We start from the raw sequence: 22,185 nt of genomic DNA, 5'->3' as shown, positions 1-22,185 counted from the left end.
TTTTTTTTTTTTCCTGAAGATGGAAGTTACATCTTTCTCAGTTACCAGTATATCTAGCCAGGTAGTTCCATTCCTGTGTCTGTTTGCATTGCATATAATCTTCACAGTATTTACTAACATACTAGATTTACAAAAAAAATCCTGCCATGTAATTTCATTTGATAGCTGATTATATTTATAGCTTGGTGTAATTAGTGAAGAAATAGGAGATTTGAAAGGGAGAGGGGCAGGAGCAGAGGGAACAGTGATCTTTCATGTGCATTTAACATACCCTCATAGCTACTTAAAAAATTGCAGCAAGACAGTAAGTGGTGTAAAGGAAGAAGAAAACATACTGAACACATCAAATTTGGTTGTTTATTTTTGTCAGATTTAGTACCTTTCGTATTTCCTCTTTTAAATGTTTTAAAATTAATTTAAACTTGCTTTTTATCAAAATACGTGGCCATTGGCACTTAAACATTTAGGAGTTGTAGGTTTGGTACCCTTTTGGTCAGGTGCAGCTAATAAATAGCCTGTCTGCCTTCTCACCCAGGTGTCAGTAAATCCACTTTTATTTGCAACTCTAATTGCCTTCATAGTGTGCTGAGCTTGATCACACAGCCCTAGCAGAGTGGGCATACTCCTTCTGACCATTGGTCTAATTAATCTATTGAAAGATACCTCTGTGCCCCTGTGGTAGTGTCCCAAATATAACAACCAAATATGTCCATACCAAATATATGTATTTGTATACATAAATGAGTGTATTTCTGTATGTACACACAGACGTTTGTATTTATGCTTATATTTATATATTTGTATGCAGAATATACCTGTAACAGTCAAGGTAATCAAAGGTTAATTGTTTCTCAGAAAAGGTTTTAAAGTATAGGAGAAAACATATGCCAATTATTAAATGAAATGACAGGCATCATAAATTACAGGTGCCTTCTGTAATACTTGTTTAAAATGGCCTTCAGTTCTTTCATGTGCCACATGTAAGGTCAGAAAAAGATTTAAGTAGCTTAAATTCCACGTGGCTCTCTGAAGAGGATCTAACTTCTTTTTATGTTTCATGGTAAAGGATATATAGAATGACCCAAACATGGCCAATTCTGGACTTGCAGCAGCTCTTGAGCTGCAGGGGAACTCTGAAATGATTTCTTTAAACAGGGTTTATGAGAGGTTTTATTCATGAATGGATGGTTGTCAAACAAAGTTATATAGCAGTATGTGTCTGCTTTGCTTTTTTATTTCTTTGGAGATGTGATGAAGAGTATTAAATTACTACTTGTCTTTTTGGTTGGTTTTTTTTTTTTTGCTTCCTTTTGCTCTGTTCTGGCTAGGGCTTTCTCCTCATTTATCTTATAATTTAAATTATGTGCAATGTAGGCCTTTTTGTACTTTAAAATATTAAAATAATTATATGTAATTTCTAAAGGGAAAGTCAAATAAGTCTTTGCTCAAACACTCTTTTTAACCTTTGTAAATAAACCTAAAAGTCATGCGTTTGATATTTTTCTAGCTATTCTTGCTGCCTTGTAACATAATATAATATGCTCTGCTTAGCTTCACTCATACATAAAGTTTTTTCTTTAATGTTACCTGTATGTTCATCTCTCAAGATGAAAATCTTATAAATAATGTATTATGTTGTAAAAGATTAATGTTTAATGATAAACTATAATTATATGCTTACAAAATAGAGCTAAACACATTATACAGACACACATATGTAAAATAAACAAATATAAGCCACGTTTGTTTTGATGCTGCATTTTTTTTGCTTAATTGGTGGAGGTTTTATCCGTAATAATTGCATAGATAGAGTGTGCTGTTGTTCCCTGAGACAATGTGAGATGGAAGCCTTTCCCTTTCTTAGTGTTAGTTGTGACACTTAAGTAGAGGGAAGAAAATGTCTGCTGAGCTGTGTGATTGCAGTGAGAGTAAAAGGGCTGCCTGGTTAATTATGCTGAACATTTTAAGATGTCTCTTTTACTTGGGGGACTGAAAACAAGGTTTTCTGTGGCTTGTATTATAATACAAGTATACATTGTAAAAGTGTAAGAAGAAAAAAAAGTTTAAAATTATGTTGTTTGTTTCATTCTCCCCAAGAAAGGGAGTTCCGTGCTCCATCTTTGGGATCTTTGGAAAATTGCATGAAGCTTTCCCAGATGACAGTCCAGGGGCTTCAACAGTTCAAGTCTCCCCTTTTACAGCTGCCTCACATTGAAGAGGACAATCTTAGACGAGTTTCCAATCATAAAAAGGTATAAAACTACAAATGATACTTGTTAACTTCTTTCTGCTCCTTCTTGTACCTACTTTCCTGTAAGGAAGCAAGGTCATGAATTAGCTAAGAGAATAAAAATAGATTTATTTTGCAGCAATTCAATACAATACTTCCTAGATCTGTCTACTTTTTATTTCTTTGAAGTCCCTCTCAGTTAGGAGGTGGAAATTAAGATTAAAGATCTGGTAAATGTAAATAAATGTAAAAGGTCAGTCTATGTTGACCTCCTAAACAGAAGAAATTGAATTTCTTTATTAGTACAATGTACTGTCTCCTATTTAGTATTTTTCCAGAATGTGTCTGGAATATCCTACTGGGAGGTTTTTTTTTGGGGTGGCTGGGGGTGAACAGGGGAAGCTTGTTTGGCCTTATATAATTCTTAATCTATTTTGATAGAAAATAGATTCAGAAGCTTACGCAGAGGTGTTCATAAAAGAAAAAAAAAATCAATTACTGTGGGAAGTATTTCAGGTTTTGTGATCCATTTGACAGAGGGTGTCTTATAAAGCTATTGCTATGCAGTTGTAGTGGGGAAAGTGTTGGTATTTGTAGAATTTAAGGATGAAAAAGAATAGTCTTGTTTGAATACTTGCATGTGTTTCTTCACTTTGTTTTGCTGCCTGTCCTGTATTCAGACCTGCTTGTTGGTTTGACGCCAGTATATCTTCTACAAATGCCTGGTTAGAAACAAGCAGTTGTCTTCTACTAGAAGCTGTTGACTTTTCTGGTAGTTTTATTACAGTGGTTAATTTGGATAGATCTTGAAAATATCCTTTTTATCTGATGGAAGTTTTGTTTAGCTTTAACTACAGCCTTAGGGGGTGTTTAAATGCTTCTGTGTTACTGTGAAGACTAAGATTCTTAGGTACTGCTTTTTTTTTTTTTTTCCAATCCCTCTTGTTCATTAAATATTCAAGTAATGTTATCCTTTGGGTTAAGTAAAAGAACTATTCTCTTATAGGTATCATTAAACTCTTTTTAAATGCAGCCCTAAACTACAGGGACTGTAAAAAATATGCAATTTTAGATGTATTTTTTGACATGTGCAGTGTAACGAAGTACAAAACCCAAGAATTTAACCGTGTTATAATTCCATCTGTCCTTGCCCTGAAAGAGGGAAGAGACCAATTTATTAGGCTTTTTTGTACATGTTCCCATGCACTGAGCTCTTCAAAAATACAGTGCCCTAGATTGGAGGTATGATCAGTCTATCTGGATGCATGAAATTGTTTTTAATAAAGTATGTACCTTTATAGTGGTGAGGTAACCAAGTGTTCAAATCTGTGTTTGTTTTATCCCTTTAGCTCTGCTCTGCAAATCTTAAAAGGATTGGGTTTAGATTCATTTCCAGTTCAGTAAAAAAAAAAAAGTAACTTTTATTCAGCTGTTCCTGCTAATACAAATCTCAAAGCACTGAAGTACTCTTATCTAAATAAAAAAACCTATTAGTAAGATTTCTTGACTCAACTTTTAAAAAAACCTGGCTGAAATAATAGTTTGATAAGAAACTAAAAAGTGCCATTTCTAAGGGGTGACACATACTAAGGAACACATCAATGTTCAAAGCAGTGCTATTTAGTAGGTTTGAATGCAACTTCTTTGGTTTATTGTTTCTCAAAACATATGCTTGCTAGTTTCCTAAGGTGTGGGGTGTTTTATAAGAACAAATCAAGTGGTGTGTAAGTATTAGTAACGTGGGGACATGAGTGGTGTATTATCAAGAGTTTATTTGTGGACTGTGTTCTATGCTACCACATGACATCCTTTCCCTTTTTTTTTTTTTCATTTCAGTATAAAATCAAAAGTATTCAGGATTTGGTGAGTTTGAAAGGCTCAGACCGTCGCAATTTACTGCACTTCCTAGAAGATAAGAAATATGAAGAAGTTATGGCTGTCCTTGGCAGCTTTCCATATGTCACTATGGATATAAAACCACAGGGTGAGTGGGAGGTGCTTTTGTTCTGTATATGTCACTCTTCTGACATTTTGATAGTCTGTTGGCAGTAGACTTTTAGAGGATGCTGAAACACAACTCACTGTTATTTATGTGGCCTGGAAATTACATACTTTTTTGAGTGGCAGGTTCTTGTACATGAAATTTATAGTCTGAGGAGGTAAAGTACATTGAAACATTTCACGGATTCCCAAACCAGCCGTAGTTTCTCCTAAAGGAGCTTATCAGATATTTTGTCTGTTGTTTTAGTATTTCATGAGCAATGTGGAATTCTGGTTGAAATATCACTTTTATTAGCTATCTTTAAAAGTTGTGCTTATTCCAGAATTTCTGCTCAGCTTACTCCAGCATGAGGAGACGTTTGTGAGATTTTGAGTTGGAGACCCTAGTGACTAAATATTCATGGGTTCCTTTGTGATAATCCTTGTATAGTTTTTATATCTGGCAGAATTTGTCTGTGCTATGCTTAGCTACCTTTTGTGTGCAGTTTCCATGAATGTATAATGCTCTCCCCCTCTGAAGATTAAATATGTTATGCAGTTCCTGTTAGGCAGCTTTGCAGTGGGAAGTGAATTGATTCTGCATTCTTCTTTCCTTTGTAGAAGATCAGTGCTAGTAAATGTGTGGTATTTGAAAGGTTGTTCTAATTCTTGTTTCTAGTTTATGTTGTTACTGTGATAGCATTGATCAAATTCAAAATGTGATGTGCTTTGTTTGGGTAGCCTGATTTGTATTTGCCTTATGCATAGTCCTCTGTGAGAAACAAGTGTTAATGGAAATACCTGTTAAGGAAGCAAATGTCTCCTAATCTTGGTGTTTCTAAATGTTGTTTGTAGGTGTTTTTAAAAACAAATAAACAAAAGACTAGCACAGGATTGTGTACAGTCCTGTTAATCTGCTTAAAATTCAGTCTTGGAGTACCTTCCCATATTTTGGCAAACTCTCCTTTTCTGCCCATAGTCTTCATTTGTCACACAGCTGCACTCAGGTGTGGTATGAAGGATTAAACAATGCATATGCATTTCTGTTTAGCTCAGTATTACCATTATATAAAATACATATGTAAGACTAGTGAATATTAAAACTGCTTTCTCAGGGAGAAGTTGAGAGGGAATAAGTAAAATGTCTACCCTGGGATATAACTATTCCTTTCCAACCTGAGATCCTCCAGTTTATAGGTCAGAAATATAAACTCCTCAACGTCTGTCCTGCGGGGTTTATGTCTGATGTTTTACTTAAACTAATCATTGCTGTTCTTTTATTTTCCTTTGCCTTCTCCTTAAAAAAAGAATTAAATGCATGATTGTTAATGTGGCATTGAAATTGAGTTGTTAATCTTATGAAAGTCAGGAAAATGAAAATTACGATTCCCAGAACAAATATAACAGGGTCCCTTTGGTCATGTGCAGTATTTCATGTTTCTGAAGTTTTATGCTTTAATATATAATGCACAGTATTACAGGGTTATGGTTCCCACAGCAGCTATAACTTTGAATTTTCTAACTTTCATGCAATTAAAATTTCAAACTCAGTGTTGCAGTTTTATAGTTTGCTGAATTACCAACCCTCCTCCTAACAGTATATTTGAGGTTGTAAGAGACTTATTAAATAATATTTTGAAATTTTCTTTTGTTAAAAATTCTAGGATTTGTATGCTTATATTTAGAAATAGCAGAAACAATGTTTAATGGAGAAAAAGGGTTTAAAGAAGTCTAATAGATGTGTTGCTTTTCTTTTTACACTAGTTTTGGATGATGAAGACAGCAACAATATTACAGTAGGTTCTCTTGTCACTGTTCTGGTCACACTAACAAGACAGACCATGGCAGTAAGTATTAAGAATATTTGTTCTTTCAGGGTAACTGCAGGTATATACTAGTAAACAGGCATTTATGCTTTTCAAGCTAGCATAATGTTTTATAAATATAACTGTAAAGTTAAGATTTGAAATTGAGAACTTGTGCTCTTAATCCTTTCTATGTTTTTGTTTCTGAGTGAGAAAGTTTTCCTGGAATAAAACCAGAATTCAGTCTGACCCGTTGCTGTTGTCTAGGGAATGGTAAAAGAATATGGCAAGTGATACTGCTCTGAGGTTTGTAAATAACAGGAAAAGAGACATTCAGAGACTTGGTTCTTGAACTAAAATAAAGTATTCACTCAAGTCCTTAGGACAGGATTTGATTTCACTTTATGTGGGCTCATAATGTTTCAAATCTCCTGGGTGTTTTAGACACTTTTATGAAAGAAATTCAGTCCAGCAGAATGCAGAATATACATAACTTAATATAGAGGAAGTACATCAGTGCCACCTGAAGAAAGTGGACTGCTGAATAGGTAACAGTGTGGCATAATCAAAATAATACTACACCCTAGTAGTTAAGCTTCTGACTTGTGCTTATTTTTGAGCTTAAAATGCAGTACTTTCTTTGAACAAAAAAACCTTAATGCACAGGAGCTAAACCAACTCTGACGTAACAAAGACTACAGTGCCGATTTTTTGCATCTGTACTAATCATATAATTGTCTAAGTAAACAGAAAGTCTGAGTTATGCCTCTAAGGTCAGGCACACAATCCATGAGTATTACAGTTGAAGATCAGACTGAAGCCAGTTCAGCCGACAGTCTCTCTATAAAAGTACTGTGTGCTCATGCTGTGGTAGCTGAGGGTACAGTAGGTAAAATGTAAAAGCACCGTATCACTATGCTGGAATGAAAAAATGAAAGAACCCGAAAATTATGAGAATACTGGACTGTACTTAAAAATGAAGATGTCCAACAGCATATAGAAAACTAATTTAAGATGTTTCCTAGGTGACCTCCACTAGGCAGCCTGGCATTGAAATACAACTGCAAAACTAGAGCTAGCCTTTTGTACGGTGCTTTTTTTTTTGCAGTGGTATCTCCTATTGCCATCTTTATATAAGACAGCTCCTTATGACTGTTTTGTTTTTGGTGGGGTTTTTTTGATGGCATATAGTATGTTTTGAAGAGAGAAATGCAAGGAAAAAAGATCCATTTTCATAGAGATGTCCTAGTCTACAGAATACTAACATTGTGTTGTCTTAATGTTTCATATTTCTAGTTTGATTTGTTGTTTTGTGTCCCTCAGTAACAGAGCAGCTGTTGAAGTTTTTAATGCTCTGACAACTGGAGCAGAATTAGCATTTTACTACTGCTTGCTTTTGTGATATAGTATTTCTATGCTTTATAAAACAAGTAGATTCTTTTGAACGAGGTGACATGTTGCTACTGAGTTTCTTTATAATACTAATGATGGAAAAATCTGAGACCAAATGTTTGAAATAGTGTTTAATTTTGATCTGTTAGTCCCCCGTTGTGTCTGTCACTGATAAAATAATGAGTAAAAGATTCAGACCTGATTAAGCTGATTTAGTTCAAGTTCAAATACAAAATAATAATTTGCTCTTTTGGTACAGAGAGAGGCATTAGTAGTTTTCATATCTTTCTCTAACCAGGAAGTGTTTGAAAAGGAACAGTCTATATGTGCAGCGGAAGAGCAACCAACAGAAGAAGGGGTAAGTGAAGAGTGAATGTTCCTCTTGCTAATTAAAGAGAACTTTCTTTCAGATCTTGAGTTGCTAATTGTGTACTTCTCAAGCATTTTTTTTCAGAAATGCCTCCTGAAGTGTATCTTGAGCTGTGCCTTTTAATTTTGTTTCTCAGCTTAAATTGCTTAAACTACAGTTGAATGCCAGAAATCTTATGAACAGAATAAATATTTTAAATACTGCTTTCCTACAGCAAGGAGATGTCAACAAAGTTAAGAGCAAAGGATGGCAGCAAAAGAATAAAGGCACCAAGAAAGCTTCGAAATCAAAGAAAAAGAAGCCATTGAAAAAGAAACCTGTGCCACCTTCGTTGCAACCACCGAAACAGCAGAAGCAAAAACAAGCTAATGGGGTAGCTCATAGATTCAATGATATTTTATACTTTTATTAAGTTTATCACTGCTAATCTGAGGCAGGTTTTATATCTGTCTCTTACATTTGGGTTTGTGCTTTTGTGAAGTGTATCTTCTAAAATAGCATTTGTTTTCTTTACATTTAAAAATAACTAGTAAAGTAATTAGGGAACCACCATGGTTTCAGTGGCCTGCTGAAAAATGTGCTCAACTATTTCAGAAATCTGGCTTCGTAGTCCCTTCTTATTATTAGTTCTTGTTATGCTGCCTTCTGTGAGGTGAATTGTTCTGTAACTTCTACTTTTCCCTTAAAGGAAAAAACTGCAATGAAACTTTCTTCTGATAAATTAGTACCTTTGTGTTTCCACTGTATGGTGTTTTCTCCACCTCGTGGGCTGTGTTGTAGGTACTTTCTTAAGCTCTCTGTGATTTTTCTTAAGACTTCTTGAAATGCAGTCCCAGAGTCATATAGAACAGTTTGGATTGGACGGGACCTTGAAGATCATCTAGTTCCAACCCCTCTGACATGGGCAGGCATGCAACCCACTAGACCAGTTTTCCAAACTGGCCTTGAACACTTCCAGGGATGGGGCAAACAATCCAGGAATCAAAAACTGTTTTCTCCTATTCCTGTTGCGGGTGCCATAAGGAGAAGGAAAATTGCTTCCTTCCTCCTCTTAGCACGTGATGTGAGAAGGATTAACCTTCGTTGTAGACAAACTCTGTGATACAAGAAGAGTGTAGATCGTGTGGCCCTAGGACAGGTGCTGTGAATGCTGTGTACTACAGTAATGCAGACTAAGTTAGAGGCATTGTCTTTTTTTTTCTTTCCCATTAGGAAGTTGTTGTGAAGGAAGAAGAGGAGGAGGTCTCTGATAAAGGAAGTGATTCTGAAGAAGAAGAAACGAACAGGGACTCTCAAAGTGAAAAAGAAGATGGAAGTGACAGAGACTCTGATAGAGAACAAGACGAGAAGCAAAACAAAGATGATGAAGCTGTAAGCTTTACTTTGTCTTGAAGGGTAATATTGCCTCTGGGGTTGACAGAAGATGCATTTAATTCTTTACCGTCCCCTCAGGCCAGGGAACACAAGGATGAAGGAGTAATACCAGTTCTCCAGAGGTTTTCAGATCTCATTCTGGCGTAAGAGCTTTGTCACTACAAGTTTGTTTCAGAAAGAGTAGTGAAGGGTCTTTGCAGCATAGTCAGAAAACTTAAATGACATGAGAAAAATGGCTGAACTTCAGGAAAAGATTGTAGTGTTTCTTTTAGCTTAATTTGATTACTAGCTGCTACAGACTTTGTGAGATAGTCTCTCCCTTGAACTGTGTTCTTGACAGGCAGTGGCTGTTGCATGCTGCATAGTGCACATTCCAAGCTTGCAGTAGTTGAACAAACTTGTACACGTGCTTACTAAACTGTAGTCACTGTTAAGTTAGTAATTTGAAACTGTAATTGTAATTGAGAATGAGACATTGTGGTGGTAGATGATTTCTGCACCACAGGTCTTACAGTGGAAGACTTATGTGACAGCTGAAAGTCTCATACAGAGTGAGAATAAGCTTCTGGTGGGAAAAGAAACATCAAACTTGTAATCAGAACTCTTATGGCTCAGGTAGTGAGTGTTTACAGATAGTGCTGTAGAACTGAGTTTTGAAGAATGTGTGCAAGCCCCACAGATCTGCATTTTGGGGTGTGGTTTTTGTTTGTTTGTTTTTTTAAATAATTACTTAGATGGTCTCTAGTTTTACTATTGCTTGGGGGTTTTTTTGCCTTTGATTGTACTGTATAACTCAATGTGTACGTGCTTTTCCCTTTATCATATTTAGTGTAGCACAAGTCCATTTTCATGGACTAAAATTTCTGTCTTTTTAATGCAGAAGGTGGTTAGTGCACAGTTATTCTTTAACCTTATCTTTGGCAGGAGTGGCAAGAACTACAGCAAAGTATACAGAGAAAGGAACGAGCCCTTCTTGAAACGAAGTCAAAGATAACGCATCCTGTTTACAGTCTTTTTTTTCCCGAGGTCAGTAATAGAAAACATTACAGTTGTAAAACGTGAGAATTAGTAATAATACAAATTAATTGTTCTTTTTGTATTTTTGCTGTAAATACTGGGCTTTTAAAAAAGTCTAATACTTGAAAAAAAATCTCATTTAATTTTATAAGGTCTTAACTTATAAAATCCTATTAAACTCCTTCAGATACTTTTCTAAAAACTTTTTATTTATTATTCTTTCTATCCAGTTCCCAGAGACTTGCAAACTTGTATGAAATTTAAGGTTCCTTTTTGATAGCAGTAATGCTGAAGTGGGTTTTTTTCCTACTGATCTGTTACATATAGGTAGATTATGTCTGAAAACTTTTAATCTGATAGGGATCTAATTTATAGTCCTTTTCTTTACCTTTTTTTTTTTTTTGGTCATTTTGCTATGGGATGTGAAAGCACAGCTCTAAAAAAGAACAAATAGTATTCTACCCTTAACTCTATATCTAACTGCAAATACCTGTGACTGGGGGAGGTCCTGACCCCTCCTGTGTTAACAGTAATGACAGGAGAGTTTGGGAGTTATTTGAATCAGCAGATTGTTTTGGCTTACTGCTTGACTTCAAGTCTCAGTGCAACAACGTGGTGGCAGCACAGCGTGCAGATGTAGAAGATCGAGTTGGTTGGCAAAGCTATGTCTTTCTACCACAATGTAGTCTGGAAGTGGTGGAAACCAACTGTGGAACAGTCTTTTCCTATAGAGCTCAAAAATAGAAGTTCAGGTGTGGATGGGTATTGGAGGAAGGGATGTATTTGAGAGCAGCGACTCAGGTGTCCCTACAGCAGTCTTTGGCATTGAAAGTATGTTGTGATGTATCGGTTGTTACTTACACAAACAGCGAACCACTCAGTAGCTGTCTGAAAACCCCTTACAGCAAGAAAACCTTGAAAACCATGGGATTTTTCAAAGTGTGGTGTTTGTGTCCTGAGCAAATAAGTTATCTGGTTGGGGGTGACCAGACTGGAACCAAGAGGAAGGAGTATTTGGCTACATTTTCTTTCCAGGCCAGTGGTTCAGAGGTTTCCTTTGTTTCCTTGCAGTCTGACTAGGGAACTAATCTAGGATCTCTGTCATTGTGCTATCTCCAATAACAGAGGTAGGATGCAAAGCTTATGCTTCCTCTTGTGTTTTAAAGAAGACAACTGAGATGGGGAAAAAGAGTAAAACATGAGAAAAAAGGAAGATACTATGTATATGTGCTCTCTCCTCTCAGTCCCCAGAGCTCTTTATGTATATACCCCATAAAGCTTGTTGTGTGTGCAAACATACTCCATTGTCTGCACGCTTGTGATCATACTGTTCTTGCTGATTTTACCTAGTGTAATCATTAGAAAGCAAACTGTGGGAAGCAAGACCTGTTCCTAAGGACCTAGAGAGGATATACAAATAAAGCAAATACATTGTTTTCCTGAAGGCCTTAGCTGAGAGCTGTCTGGCCTTGTGACATCTAGTTTTGTAATGGCTGATCTTAATGCTCTATTTTCCTGACACTTAGGTATGCTCCCATCTCTCAATACAGCTTCCAGAAGTACACCAGCATAAAAGAAAAAGGTGTGCTGGCATTTTGCTCTTCTGGCTGCCTTAGATCATGTAAAATATGCTGCAGTCTTGATACCTCCTTGCTGCGAAGGCAGCTGGCTTTGGTCACCAGTCGAAGTTAAGAGAATGAGTATGTATTATGCCCAGTGCCTCAGGGTTGCTATTTGTATTTCTCTTTTGCTGCACTTGAGGGTTCTTTCTGAGATTTTGCTTATACTTTCTCTGTACCAAGCTGCATAAGCTTCAGCTGTGTCTACCCAAGCTACAGATGGGTTTTATGATAAAACCTAAATACAGTTCACTGCTAAAAAAATTCTAGGGCTGAATTGAATGCTTGAACTTGAAAGATACAGGCGTATTCTCTCATGGTACTGTAGCTGTAAATTTTCAACTTTTCTTTATGGATTTCATGAAAGTTGAATGCAGCTGTGTGTGGTGCTGTAGCTGCAGTTGGAGCATGTTCAGATAGAGTTGATCTGCAACATCCGAAGAACAAAATCTATCGTACTCGCTGGGGGTTTTTTTGCATCTGTTATTTAGAGTATTGCACGTATTGTGGTCATGGCCAGTTCAGAGATGCAGAGTTAAGGATAAAATGGTGTATTCCAGAACTTGCAGATGTTTGAGTGTAGCTGAGCCTAATATACTTGTTCTCAGGGGACAACCTTATGGATGTTTCATCCAAGTTTTGGGGCAGTTGATTACTCTGCCAGAGATGTGTCTTTAATCTGTGCTGGTTCCTAAATAATTATCTTTTGCTCCTGAATCCATGGATCCAGAAACTGCACAGATTGTAGTTTTGACATTTTTAGGTAGAAACTGGCCTTGATGTTCCAATTTCATGAACATACTGGTTCCCTGGCATGCCAAACCTTGCACCCATCTGTTAAAGGGCATTTTGCCCACTTGCCTGTTAGTTTGCCAGATTCTCACAGGCATAAACTTTAAATTCCACCCAATAAGAGAGAGGAAAATGACACTCCTACACAGTTGTCCTTTCTGTAAAAAAGCGATGGCACTTTGGGGTCAGTAGCTTTACTTCCAAATGATTTACTATATAGATTCCTTGATCATTAGATCAATGCATGTCATTTGCCCTGGTATTTCTTCCCCCCTTGGCTGTTATTTTTTACCAGTTTTTGTGAAAATCCACTTGGCAGTTTTGATCTTTTGTTCTTAAAAAAAATAAAAATTCCTTGCCATTGGGAGTAATGAAAATCTACACAATGTATAGCCAGTCAGCACAGTGTTTTGGTAATGTAAAAAATAATGCATTGATACAATTGCAGATGCTTTTTTCTCTGGTGAGAGTCTTTACAGGCCCAAAATGCTGAGTAGCCATTCTGTAAGGGATCTAGCTTGTGGCTCTTTTTCATCTGTACTATTTATACTGTTCATCTTTCTATTCCTAGAGGCCTCTTGACTAGGAAATAAACACTCCAACTGCATAAGAGCCTTCTTTGCTACAGCTGTCAAGGAGATTGACAATATATTTACTGTTGAAACTTACAGATAAAATAACTTATGCTTTTTAATCACATGGGGTGACTTTTCATAAAGAAAATCACTTGGAATAATTGTAAGAGTTTAGAATGCTATATATTGTGGTCTTAAATAGTGTAGGAATAGGTTTTTGTCCTGGTCACAGTGCCTGTTTCAAAACCAGGAAGGAGTGCTGTTGCTTTACTGTGATGCAGTTGCCTTTGCTTTTATACATTGTTAAATGGACATTTAACATATCGAGTTAATTTTACATTCTGTGTTCTGGGACTCAGCAGTGCTAATTCAGGGTGTTTTGGTTGTTGATGTGAGTGTCTTGCTGTTGTAAATAGTTGAATGTTTCAGTGAGATTGTGATAGTTATTACTAGCATAACAATTAGTCACTTCAAAAGAGAATAGAAGTTAATTTATCTTTTGTAATTTTTCAGTGTTTACATTATTTAAATTTCAGATCAGCAGGCAGTGTTTTCTGAAATTTTAAAAATATCTAGAACTACTGAACTTTTGACTCTTTCAGTGGTCACAAAAGTTCTTCAAATTCTGCATATTAACAGCATTTATTTCCCGTCCATGGAATTTAGAAGAATCTCAGTGGTGGTGTTAAAGTCCGCTGTATCCTTTCATTCAGTCCTCCTAATGCTGTTAGATTAAAAATTAAACAAAACAACCACTTTTTATGTGACACTGAAGCAACTACCTGATTGGTTTTGGCGTAAATATGTAAAAATTGCCCTCCTGGTTTGGAGCTTTGACTTGTAACTGTTCTGACATTCACTTTTGAGGACTTCAGTCTGTTATAGATGTGATCAGTTACCAAACAATCAGGGGTGGATAAAAATTGTTTTGGAACACAGATGGACATTTGAATTGTGTAAAAGGAGTGTGTGTTTTCCCCTTTTTCCCCTGAAGGGCAAGATTATGCTGTTATGACTATTACCTATCTACTAAAATACTTCATTATGAAGAAGTCTTCCCCCTCATGCCCCCACTATTCTCACTTGTTTAAAAAAAAGACTTAAGGAGATAAAGGAATGGAAACTTGCTTTGCAGTACTAAACTAGCTTTTTTGCAACAACAGGGTTTCGGCTTCTACTACAATAAGGTGGATTTTGCTTAAAATGAGTGCCAGAGGGTTAACCAAAAAGGTGTAGGGTTTAAATAAAGAACAGTTGATGCCGAAGAACTGTCTTTCCCATTTGAGAATCATTGTGTCTATGCTGCTGAACTGCACGACAGTCTTAAAAATTTGACTCCAATTGAAGAAAAAAAATATTATTTTTTACGGTGTTTCTGTCTTTTATGTAGGACCACACTCATTTAATTTAATTTAGGAACTCTGCTTTGGTGCCTGCAGTGGCAAAACCTTTGGGTCCTGTAGCTATTTTGAAAGCTGTGTGTGATAGGCAGCAGTTGTTGGGCATCCTTTACAAATACAAATCAGTATTGACTGATAGTGATTCACTTCCTCGAAGTGAAATCTCAGTACGTTCAAATTTCATTTTTCGGCAGATTCCGACTTCTTGGGGTGGGGGAGCAGTGGGTAAAGTATGCTTGCCTGAAAAAGACTACTGAGAAGAGTACTTTATCTGTCTTTACGTGTCCCTTGCTTTATATGTTGAAATTTTTATCCAGGCTGGATTTCTGTAGAAGGACGTAAAGGAGTAGTATATTGCATTAAGTTGCTCATTAACCCTCAGTGAACACAATTCTTTGGAATGGTTCCATGTCCCACATGGTAGTTTAAGTTAAATAGATGGAATGAAGTTTTTGGAGACCAGCAGTCACTTGTGATAATCTGTTTGCCTTCAGTGTACAGTATCTACTATATATTTTATTCATGCATATCCACGAGTTTAAAAAACCCACAAAACACAAACCGCCTCCTTTCTGTCTGTATTACAAGGACCAGCAATTCCTAATTACCTGTTATAAAGTGCAGGGGCATAATTTGCTATGACTTCAATAATCCTGGTGTTTTTGTTTTCTTTTGTTTTTTTTCCCCTTCTGAAAGGAAAAACAAGAATGGTGGTGGCTCTATATTGCAGATCGGAAGGAGCAGATGCTAATATGTATGCCATATCATGTTTGTACACTAAAAGATAAAGAAGAGGTAAAGTACTGGGAGAGTTTTCTTTTTGGAGTATTAGAAAACTCTATTGAAGTGTCTATGGCATGCAAATACATCTAGATTTTAATTTTTTTTTATACTTATCTATTAAGATGGAAAACAAATTTTACTCTCCTGATAAAAGTGGGGAAGAGTCTTTTAACTATGAAAATTGATAACGGAGAAAAAAAAAGTAATTTAAGATGACTTTCAGGTTTCTTTGCAGAATATGTTTGGGTTTTTTTCCCCTGATATCAAAAGCTGATGAAACCCAGTATTCATATACAATGTTATTCTTAAAGTTATTAAAATTTGTTAGAAATATTAAGTGTCCTCTTTCTTTAAAGCAGAGACTGTGACAAATTAATTAGCCTTGACTCACGTGAACCTTTCTGGGACTGTAACCTTTGGCTGTGTTCTTGATACTTTTCTGAAAAATGAAGACTTAATGTATTTGTTCTTCCGAACTATATGTTATATTCAATTTCAAGTAACAGTAGAGTTAAGATAATGCTTTCAGCAGACTAAATATTTTAACCTGTTTGAGTTTTTGAAATTTAGCATACAAGGGGGTGAAATTGTGTACTTAATGTAATTACTTGGTCTAACTCAGAAAACATGTGACTGATTATTCAGCTTTCATGGAAGGGATCGTTCCTGGGTATTGTGACTCTTTTCTGTGTCTATTTTATTACATAGAGATTTTCAAAGAAATGTCACTACTAAGAAACTAAAACATTTCTTAAAAAGGTATTATTTGGTAGTAGTATTTATTGTTCATTGTAGTACTCAGGTACTTATTTTAATGTGTCTTTTGAAAGCAGTAAGGACTTATGGCTTAAATTCTATTTTGTAGGTAGAACTGAAGTTCCCAGCACCAGGCAAGCCTGGAAACTATCAGTACACAGTTTATTTAAGATCAGATTCATATATGGGATTGGACCAGATTAAACCATTGAAGGTGATGTTTGACTGTGTTATGTATTTGTATTACATTGAAAGCTACTTCATATGGTTCTTAGAACCCCAGAAGTCCTGTTATCAATAAGAATTCAACCTGTCCTGATTTTAAAACAAGTGGGAAGGAGGGACTTATAAGTGGTTTCTGCCTGATGTCAGTAATCGCAATTTTATGATGGATTAAACAGGACTAAAGTTTGTGATGCTTTCCAGTGCCTATGTATTTTATTCACATTTTTCTAGCATTTATTAAATTTCTGCAGTATCGTTGGCTCTGGCTTTTTTTGCCTTGAGGTCTGCCATGGCATTTCTCTGCCCTTAGTCCTAGATTCATACAGTTAATGAGAAAAATCTGGCATGCCATATTTCTGGAAGCAGTTCTTGGTTTTGTTTTGGATTTTTGGGGTGAGATGGGATTTGTTTTGTTGTTTGTTTGGTTGGTTTTTTTTAACTGTCCTTTTTGTGTGGTGTGTCATTTGGTTTTGGGTGGGTGGGTTTGTTTGTTTTTCCAAATTGCTGTTTATTGTCTGTAACCTTTTCTTCCCCCTCTTCTCTTTCCTTATCCAATTGCAGCTGGAAGTTCATGAAGCAAAACCAGTGCCAGAAAATCATCCACAATGGGATACAGCAATAGAAGGTGATGAGGACCAGGAAGACAGTGAGGGCTTTGAAGACAGTTTTGAGGAGGAAGAGGAAGAGGAGGAAGACGATGATTAAACAGTACTATTGATTGACTACAATATCTGCACATACTGCAAACTCTTGGTCTGACTGTGGAACTTGTAAAATAACCAAGAAACACAGTACAGAAGCTTTGAGAAGGCTGAGTTTAAATTTTCTTTACCAATTAAGAGTGCATTATGTAACTTCTCAGTGGAGGTGAAACAAATCTGTTGCCATTGATACACCTTGGAATATGCTTATGGCTCATTATAGCCTTCAAAGTGCAGGATGGTGCATTTGTTTCAATTGAAAATAAAAGCTTTTTTATTATAAATGTCCAAAAGTGTGGGCTATGTATTGTCTGATCAGTTTAGGGTCCAATTTAAATAAAGGGTACTACTAGCTAGGAGCAAACTTTCACAATTTTTCTGCATTAAGAATTTATTTTAGAAAATTTTTTGGTATATTTGACATTATAAATCTCTGCTGATTGAAACAACATCTGCTCAACTTTCAAACTTGATTGGTTCTGTGGTATTCATTAGCTATTTTATTGTGATACTGCTCACATCATTCATAGCTTTAAAAATCTGTTTTACTTAACATGATCATTATAAATTGACATCATACCCATTGCCATGTTCCATATATTCTGGAGGGCTGCTTTTTTTAGGACTGTTGCCTTTTTATGCCCGAGATTATAATGGAAATCATAAACTTTCTTGACTCTACCATAGGATACTTCTTAATGGCTTAAAACATTTTTAAGCCTGTATTTCATCAGATCAGCAGAAGATCTGAGTCTTTTGATAAACAGAATGTCTGAAAACAATTTTGGGACCACGTGTTATGTAAGTAAGTGGCTTTTGTGTAATACCTTTATAAAAGGTACGTGCTGAAAGCCGAGGTATATTCTGAATCTACCTGACACCGTCAGAAACGTTCTAAGGGTAAAATACAACATGCGTAGAGGGCATGTTTTGTATCAATTTTGAATTCCCATGAATAAACTGGACAATTTGATGGCTGTTTGCATTTGTAGTAGTGTGCCTCTTTGTCTGAGTTGGTTTTGTTTTTTTTACCTCAGTCTCCTGCAGGGTTGTAAACAAGACTGATTGTTTGATTCTGTCACTACTCCTGTTTAAAAAAAAAATCAAGTCTAATTAGAGAATAATTTCAGGGAGGAAAGAATCAGGGCTGTTAGTGTATTGTATGACTTGACAAAAGCCATGGATGGATTCTTCCTTTTCTTCCTCCCAATAAAACAAATGAAAATTACTGAAAATATTGCATTTCTATACTTCAGAAATATGTATGAGTGTTCTGCAAGTAGGAACAGATGTATTTCTGTTCCCATGTATTGAATTAGGAAAATGCAATGCTGTAAAATATGACAAATTGCCATGAGGGAAAAATTCCATCCTATGAAATTTGCCCAAAGCCAGAATAGGTGCACACTGATTTGTGACCTTGTTTATTAGAAAGGGTTGTCACTTTAAATGCAAATTTACATTGTTATATTCTTTGTAATTGCAATAGAGCAAATAAAATTTGAAGATGTTCTAAATGAGATTGTTATCTTTCAAAGTACTTCTGAAGTGCACATTGTGCAGAAAAAACTCTTGTAAACCATAAGCAGTGTCAGGTGTTCAAACTCAAGAATGAAGAATAGCTTTAAATTAAACGGCTTCTACGCTTGATGGCTTTTAACTCCAGTTTTTATTTGCAAAATACAGTAGAAAAATAACAACAAAAAATCTCTAGTTGCATTCCATAGGCTTTTGAGTCAAATTCTGCATTGCTGAGAGAAATTATAGTAAAAAAATCTGGTGACCCTTTCTCAAGCAAGTAGGCAAAGTGAATGGTAAGATGACATCGTTCTGTCAGAACAACTCATAGTGAAATTCTACAATTGTTAAAAGCAGGGAAACTATTAGGAGAAATAGTTGATAATAGAAGCATTTTGGGATGAGGGTGAGTTGGGCTGTGCTATGACCATTGATCCCTAAATTTTACTGTTAAAAGTCAAGGTATATACTGGCAAGATGTGAATGCATTGAAATGATTTCAAAAAGAAAAAAAAAAAGAATCACGTCCCTGGTCTGAACACTGAACTATTTTTGTCTTAAAGATCAAAGCTGACATCTGAGATTACACTGAAAGTTGCAAACCAAGGATAATTCTATTGAGCCAACAAAGGCTCAGTCAAATCTAATACTTCTTCAAATGTGTCTCCTGTATAGTCAAGGTAACAATAGAAGATGTGAGAAGAAAAATTGTGGTGGTACTGGAAACCTTGATGACATGAAGAAGGCATGCTGATACTTTTTCTTTTAAAAATGCTGGCTGTGTAGTTGTGCATAATTTTACAACACCCTCCAAGACAGATGCAAAAGTGGGGCTGAGGAGGTATTTAAGAGCTTCACAGAGTTGAAACCACCTAACTGCAGATGCCCAGCATTACTGAGTTGTTGGTTCATCTGTTGTGTGGTGTGTCTATTAATAACCATTTTTTAATAAAAATTTGAATTGTCATTCAAGCATTGACCAACTCCCTCTTGAATAACAGTTACCAGGATGGGAAAAGCTTTACAGGAAGAAGCGGCATTTTGTGCTCACTGTTGTATATGCCTCACTTTCTCATAGGGTTTAGGAATGAATTTGGCCAGTTTTGCACCTTCTGAAACTCTGGGCTAGTAACTGAAGAGCAAAAACAAGTTCTAGAAATAAAATCTGCATTGCTGCTGCCTTCCCTGTGCAATGGTGACCCAAGCATAATTGGGAAGCAGCTAGTATTCTTTTGTGTGAATAGATTTATTTCTGCCCTGCTGCTGTAGCGCTCCTTTTTGTAGCCCCATGTTCTAGGTCAGAGGAGGCAACTGCAGAGCCCAAATGTCCACTGCTGCAAATACCTTCATGGCTTGCAGCACTTCTGAGGGATAAAAATGGGACTTTGCTGGAATGGGCAGGAGGGTGATGCAGTGTGACTGGCCGTGCTCCTCCTGGCCCAGCTCAGTGTGGGTGTGGGGTGCTGGTGCTGTAACTGCATTTGTAGAAAGAAGCACCATGAATTAGATTTAGGGCAGATAAATGCTGCTTGATGAAGCGGATGTGTGCAGATAGAAGAAAGAAGTAATAAAAATGAGATTTTTCTTGTTTGTTTGTGTAATGTGATTTAACCTTCTGCCCTGCAAAACGTTGACAGAGGTTGATTACTATTAAAAGTAATTAAATACTATTAAGTGTCTGTGAGTTGGAAAACCCTTGAGTTGCAGGGGAAGAGAAGATACTTTTCCCAAGGAGCGGGTGCAGTTCCCGGCTGTGCTCAGCAGGGGGAGGCAGGGGCATGGATTGCTTCAGGAAACCTTGGGATTCTTCCAGGGGATACTTACCGTATTTTGAGCTGTAGGTTTGGTTTTGTGTTCCCCGTCTCCAGAGGGGGAGAGGGCATAAATGGAGATTTATCTATTTTTTTTTTCTTTTGAAGAAACTCTACTATTACATTTGCATGCCCTTTCTTTCTGTATCTGTTTTTCTGGTGTTTTTTTCCCCCAAACTCCTTGCTGACTCTTCATTTAAAAACTGTTGAAGGAAACCCATTTTAATATTGGAATTATTACAATTACTATTATTATTAAATTATTTTGAAATAAAAACCTGCCAGAGAAAGAAAGGCAGAGCTTCCTTTTTTAGGAGGAAATGGGTTGTTAATGAGTCTGTTTTGAGCTATAAACGTTTTAGTTTCTGGAAAAGTGTTTGCATAAGATGGTCATTGTGAAGGTATCTCTGATTCAGCTGTATTTTAAGCTCTGCAAGGGGAGGTGCATTAGTTGGTTCTACCATGAGGATACCGTACCTTGAAGAGCCAGTTTGTGGGGTACCCGGGGTGCCTTGTGGGCATCCACAGTGTGCCGTGATCACAGAGTTTTATGCTCTGTGCACAGAAATGTGAAAATGCCCCTGGCAGTATCATCCTTAAAATCTATGCATGACGGTGGTGCTCCTTTTTCTCAAGGTTTGTCGAAGGCTTGGCAGAGCACCCAAGTGCTGGATTAGAGGTTGAGCATATGCTTAAACTTATTTCTATTCAGTAAGGTAAGCAGGTGCTTGTTGGCTATGCTGTGTTGGGAGCAAACAGAAGAGAGAGCTTTGTGTGACTCCTGTTCAGTATTGATCTCTAGCTGGGATACTAAATTCATACATCAGGGTGATGTTCATGGTTTGCACTTCATTTCTTTCATCTCAGTGTTTTGTTTTAAGATGCAGTTTGAGCCCATACTGACACAATTTAGATGGTAGAAATAATTTTCTGCCAGAATTGTTTATGTTTATCATTCATTTAAATAACAAAACTGTTACTGGCACTGAAACCTATTAACAAATCTAATTAGCACAATAGATTGTAAAGCTAATGATAGTATTTTTAAGTCAAATTGCATACACTGTACCTAGAATTTGATTTCTCATGTGTGCTGAATCAGGAAGCACTGAATAATTTTCAATCTTTCACTGTGTATAAGCCCTCCACATTATGCTCTAATCATTAAACAGGGAAGACATTACAGTTACGTTGCATGTGTGGAATTTATTGACACAAAGGGGACTGCATGGACCACCTTGAGCAATTGCTTTTAATTCATCAACCTTTACTTTAAAATAAGGTGTGAGTGCTTTTCTTTTTTGCAAGCAAGTTGCTTCATGGCATAACACTGGAGGCATTCTATGGAGAAACCCTACAAAACTGGACATCTTGCAGGTATTTTCTGCAGGGTAGTCCCTGACCTGGGAAAACCCTGATGTCCTGGGGAATTTCTGGTCTCACACAGGCCAGTGAGGATCACCCAGGCATTGCTTTTGGCTTTGCTGGGGCATGGTTACTAGATACTCCAAAGTCCAGCCTGTTAGGAGGCCACCTTTAACTTCAGGTAGCTGAAAATGAAATGCTGTCCTTGTAGCAAAAGGTTGTCCTGACTTTTGCATGGTTTTCCATCATTGGAGTTGTTCACGAGTATGCCACAGATACAGCAGCTTTTGTAGTCTTTATACCCTGTACCATGATACCCCATCAACCCACTCTGCTCTCTCTGATAGATACACACCCCAAACATAAGCAGGGATCAGAATGAGGCCATAGTCGCCAATATTCCAGGCTGATGTTTCCTGCAGGTGGGAAATGGGATAGCAGTGACAGTGGGACTTTGCCTTCCACCTCCAGG

At 36.7% G+C, this 22,185-nt stretch overlaps 1 protein-coding gene across 1 annotated transcript in view; it reads left to right on the top strand.

The window, feature by feature from the left end:
• The window catches only part of SEC63 (SEC63 homolog, protein translocation regulator), a 60,838-nt gene extending 42,302 nt beyond the window's left edge, over window positions 1-18,536 (top strand). The window contains exons 12-21 of the mRNA XM_027747872.2: window positions 2,098-2,252; window positions 4,067-4,214; window positions 5,975-6,057; window positions 7,706-7,765; window positions 7,992-8,150; window positions 8,990-9,148; window positions 10,076-10,177; window positions 15,251-15,349; window positions 16,203-16,307; window positions 16,880-18,536. Of these exons, the coding sequence (XP_027603673.1) occupies window positions 2,098-2,252; window positions 4,067-4,214; window positions 5,975-6,057; window positions 7,706-7,765; window positions 7,992-8,150; window positions 8,990-9,148; window positions 10,076-10,177; window positions 15,251-15,349; window positions 16,203-16,307; window positions 16,880-17,023 (1,214 nt within the window). The 3' untranslated portion in view covers window positions 17,024-18,536. The remainder of the gene's footprint in view (window positions 1-2,097; window positions 2,253-4,066; window positions 4,215-5,974; window positions 6,058-7,705; window positions 7,766-7,991; window positions 8,151-8,989; window positions 9,149-10,075; window positions 10,178-15,250; window positions 15,350-16,202; window positions 16,308-16,879) is intronic.
• Window positions 18,537-22,185: the final 3,649 nt, after the last annotated feature.

Source organism: Pipra filicauda, unplaced genomic scaffold, assembly GCF_003945595.2.
Source record: "Pipra filicauda isolate LSUMZ 115617 unplaced genomic scaffold, ASM394559v2 scaffold176_size3548034_pilon, whole genome shotgun sequence".
Taxonomy (NCBI): Eukaryota; Metazoa; Chordata; class Aves; order Passeriformes; family Pipridae; genus Pipra; species Pipra filicauda.
This window is presented reverse-complemented; position numbering and strand designations above follow the sequence as displayed.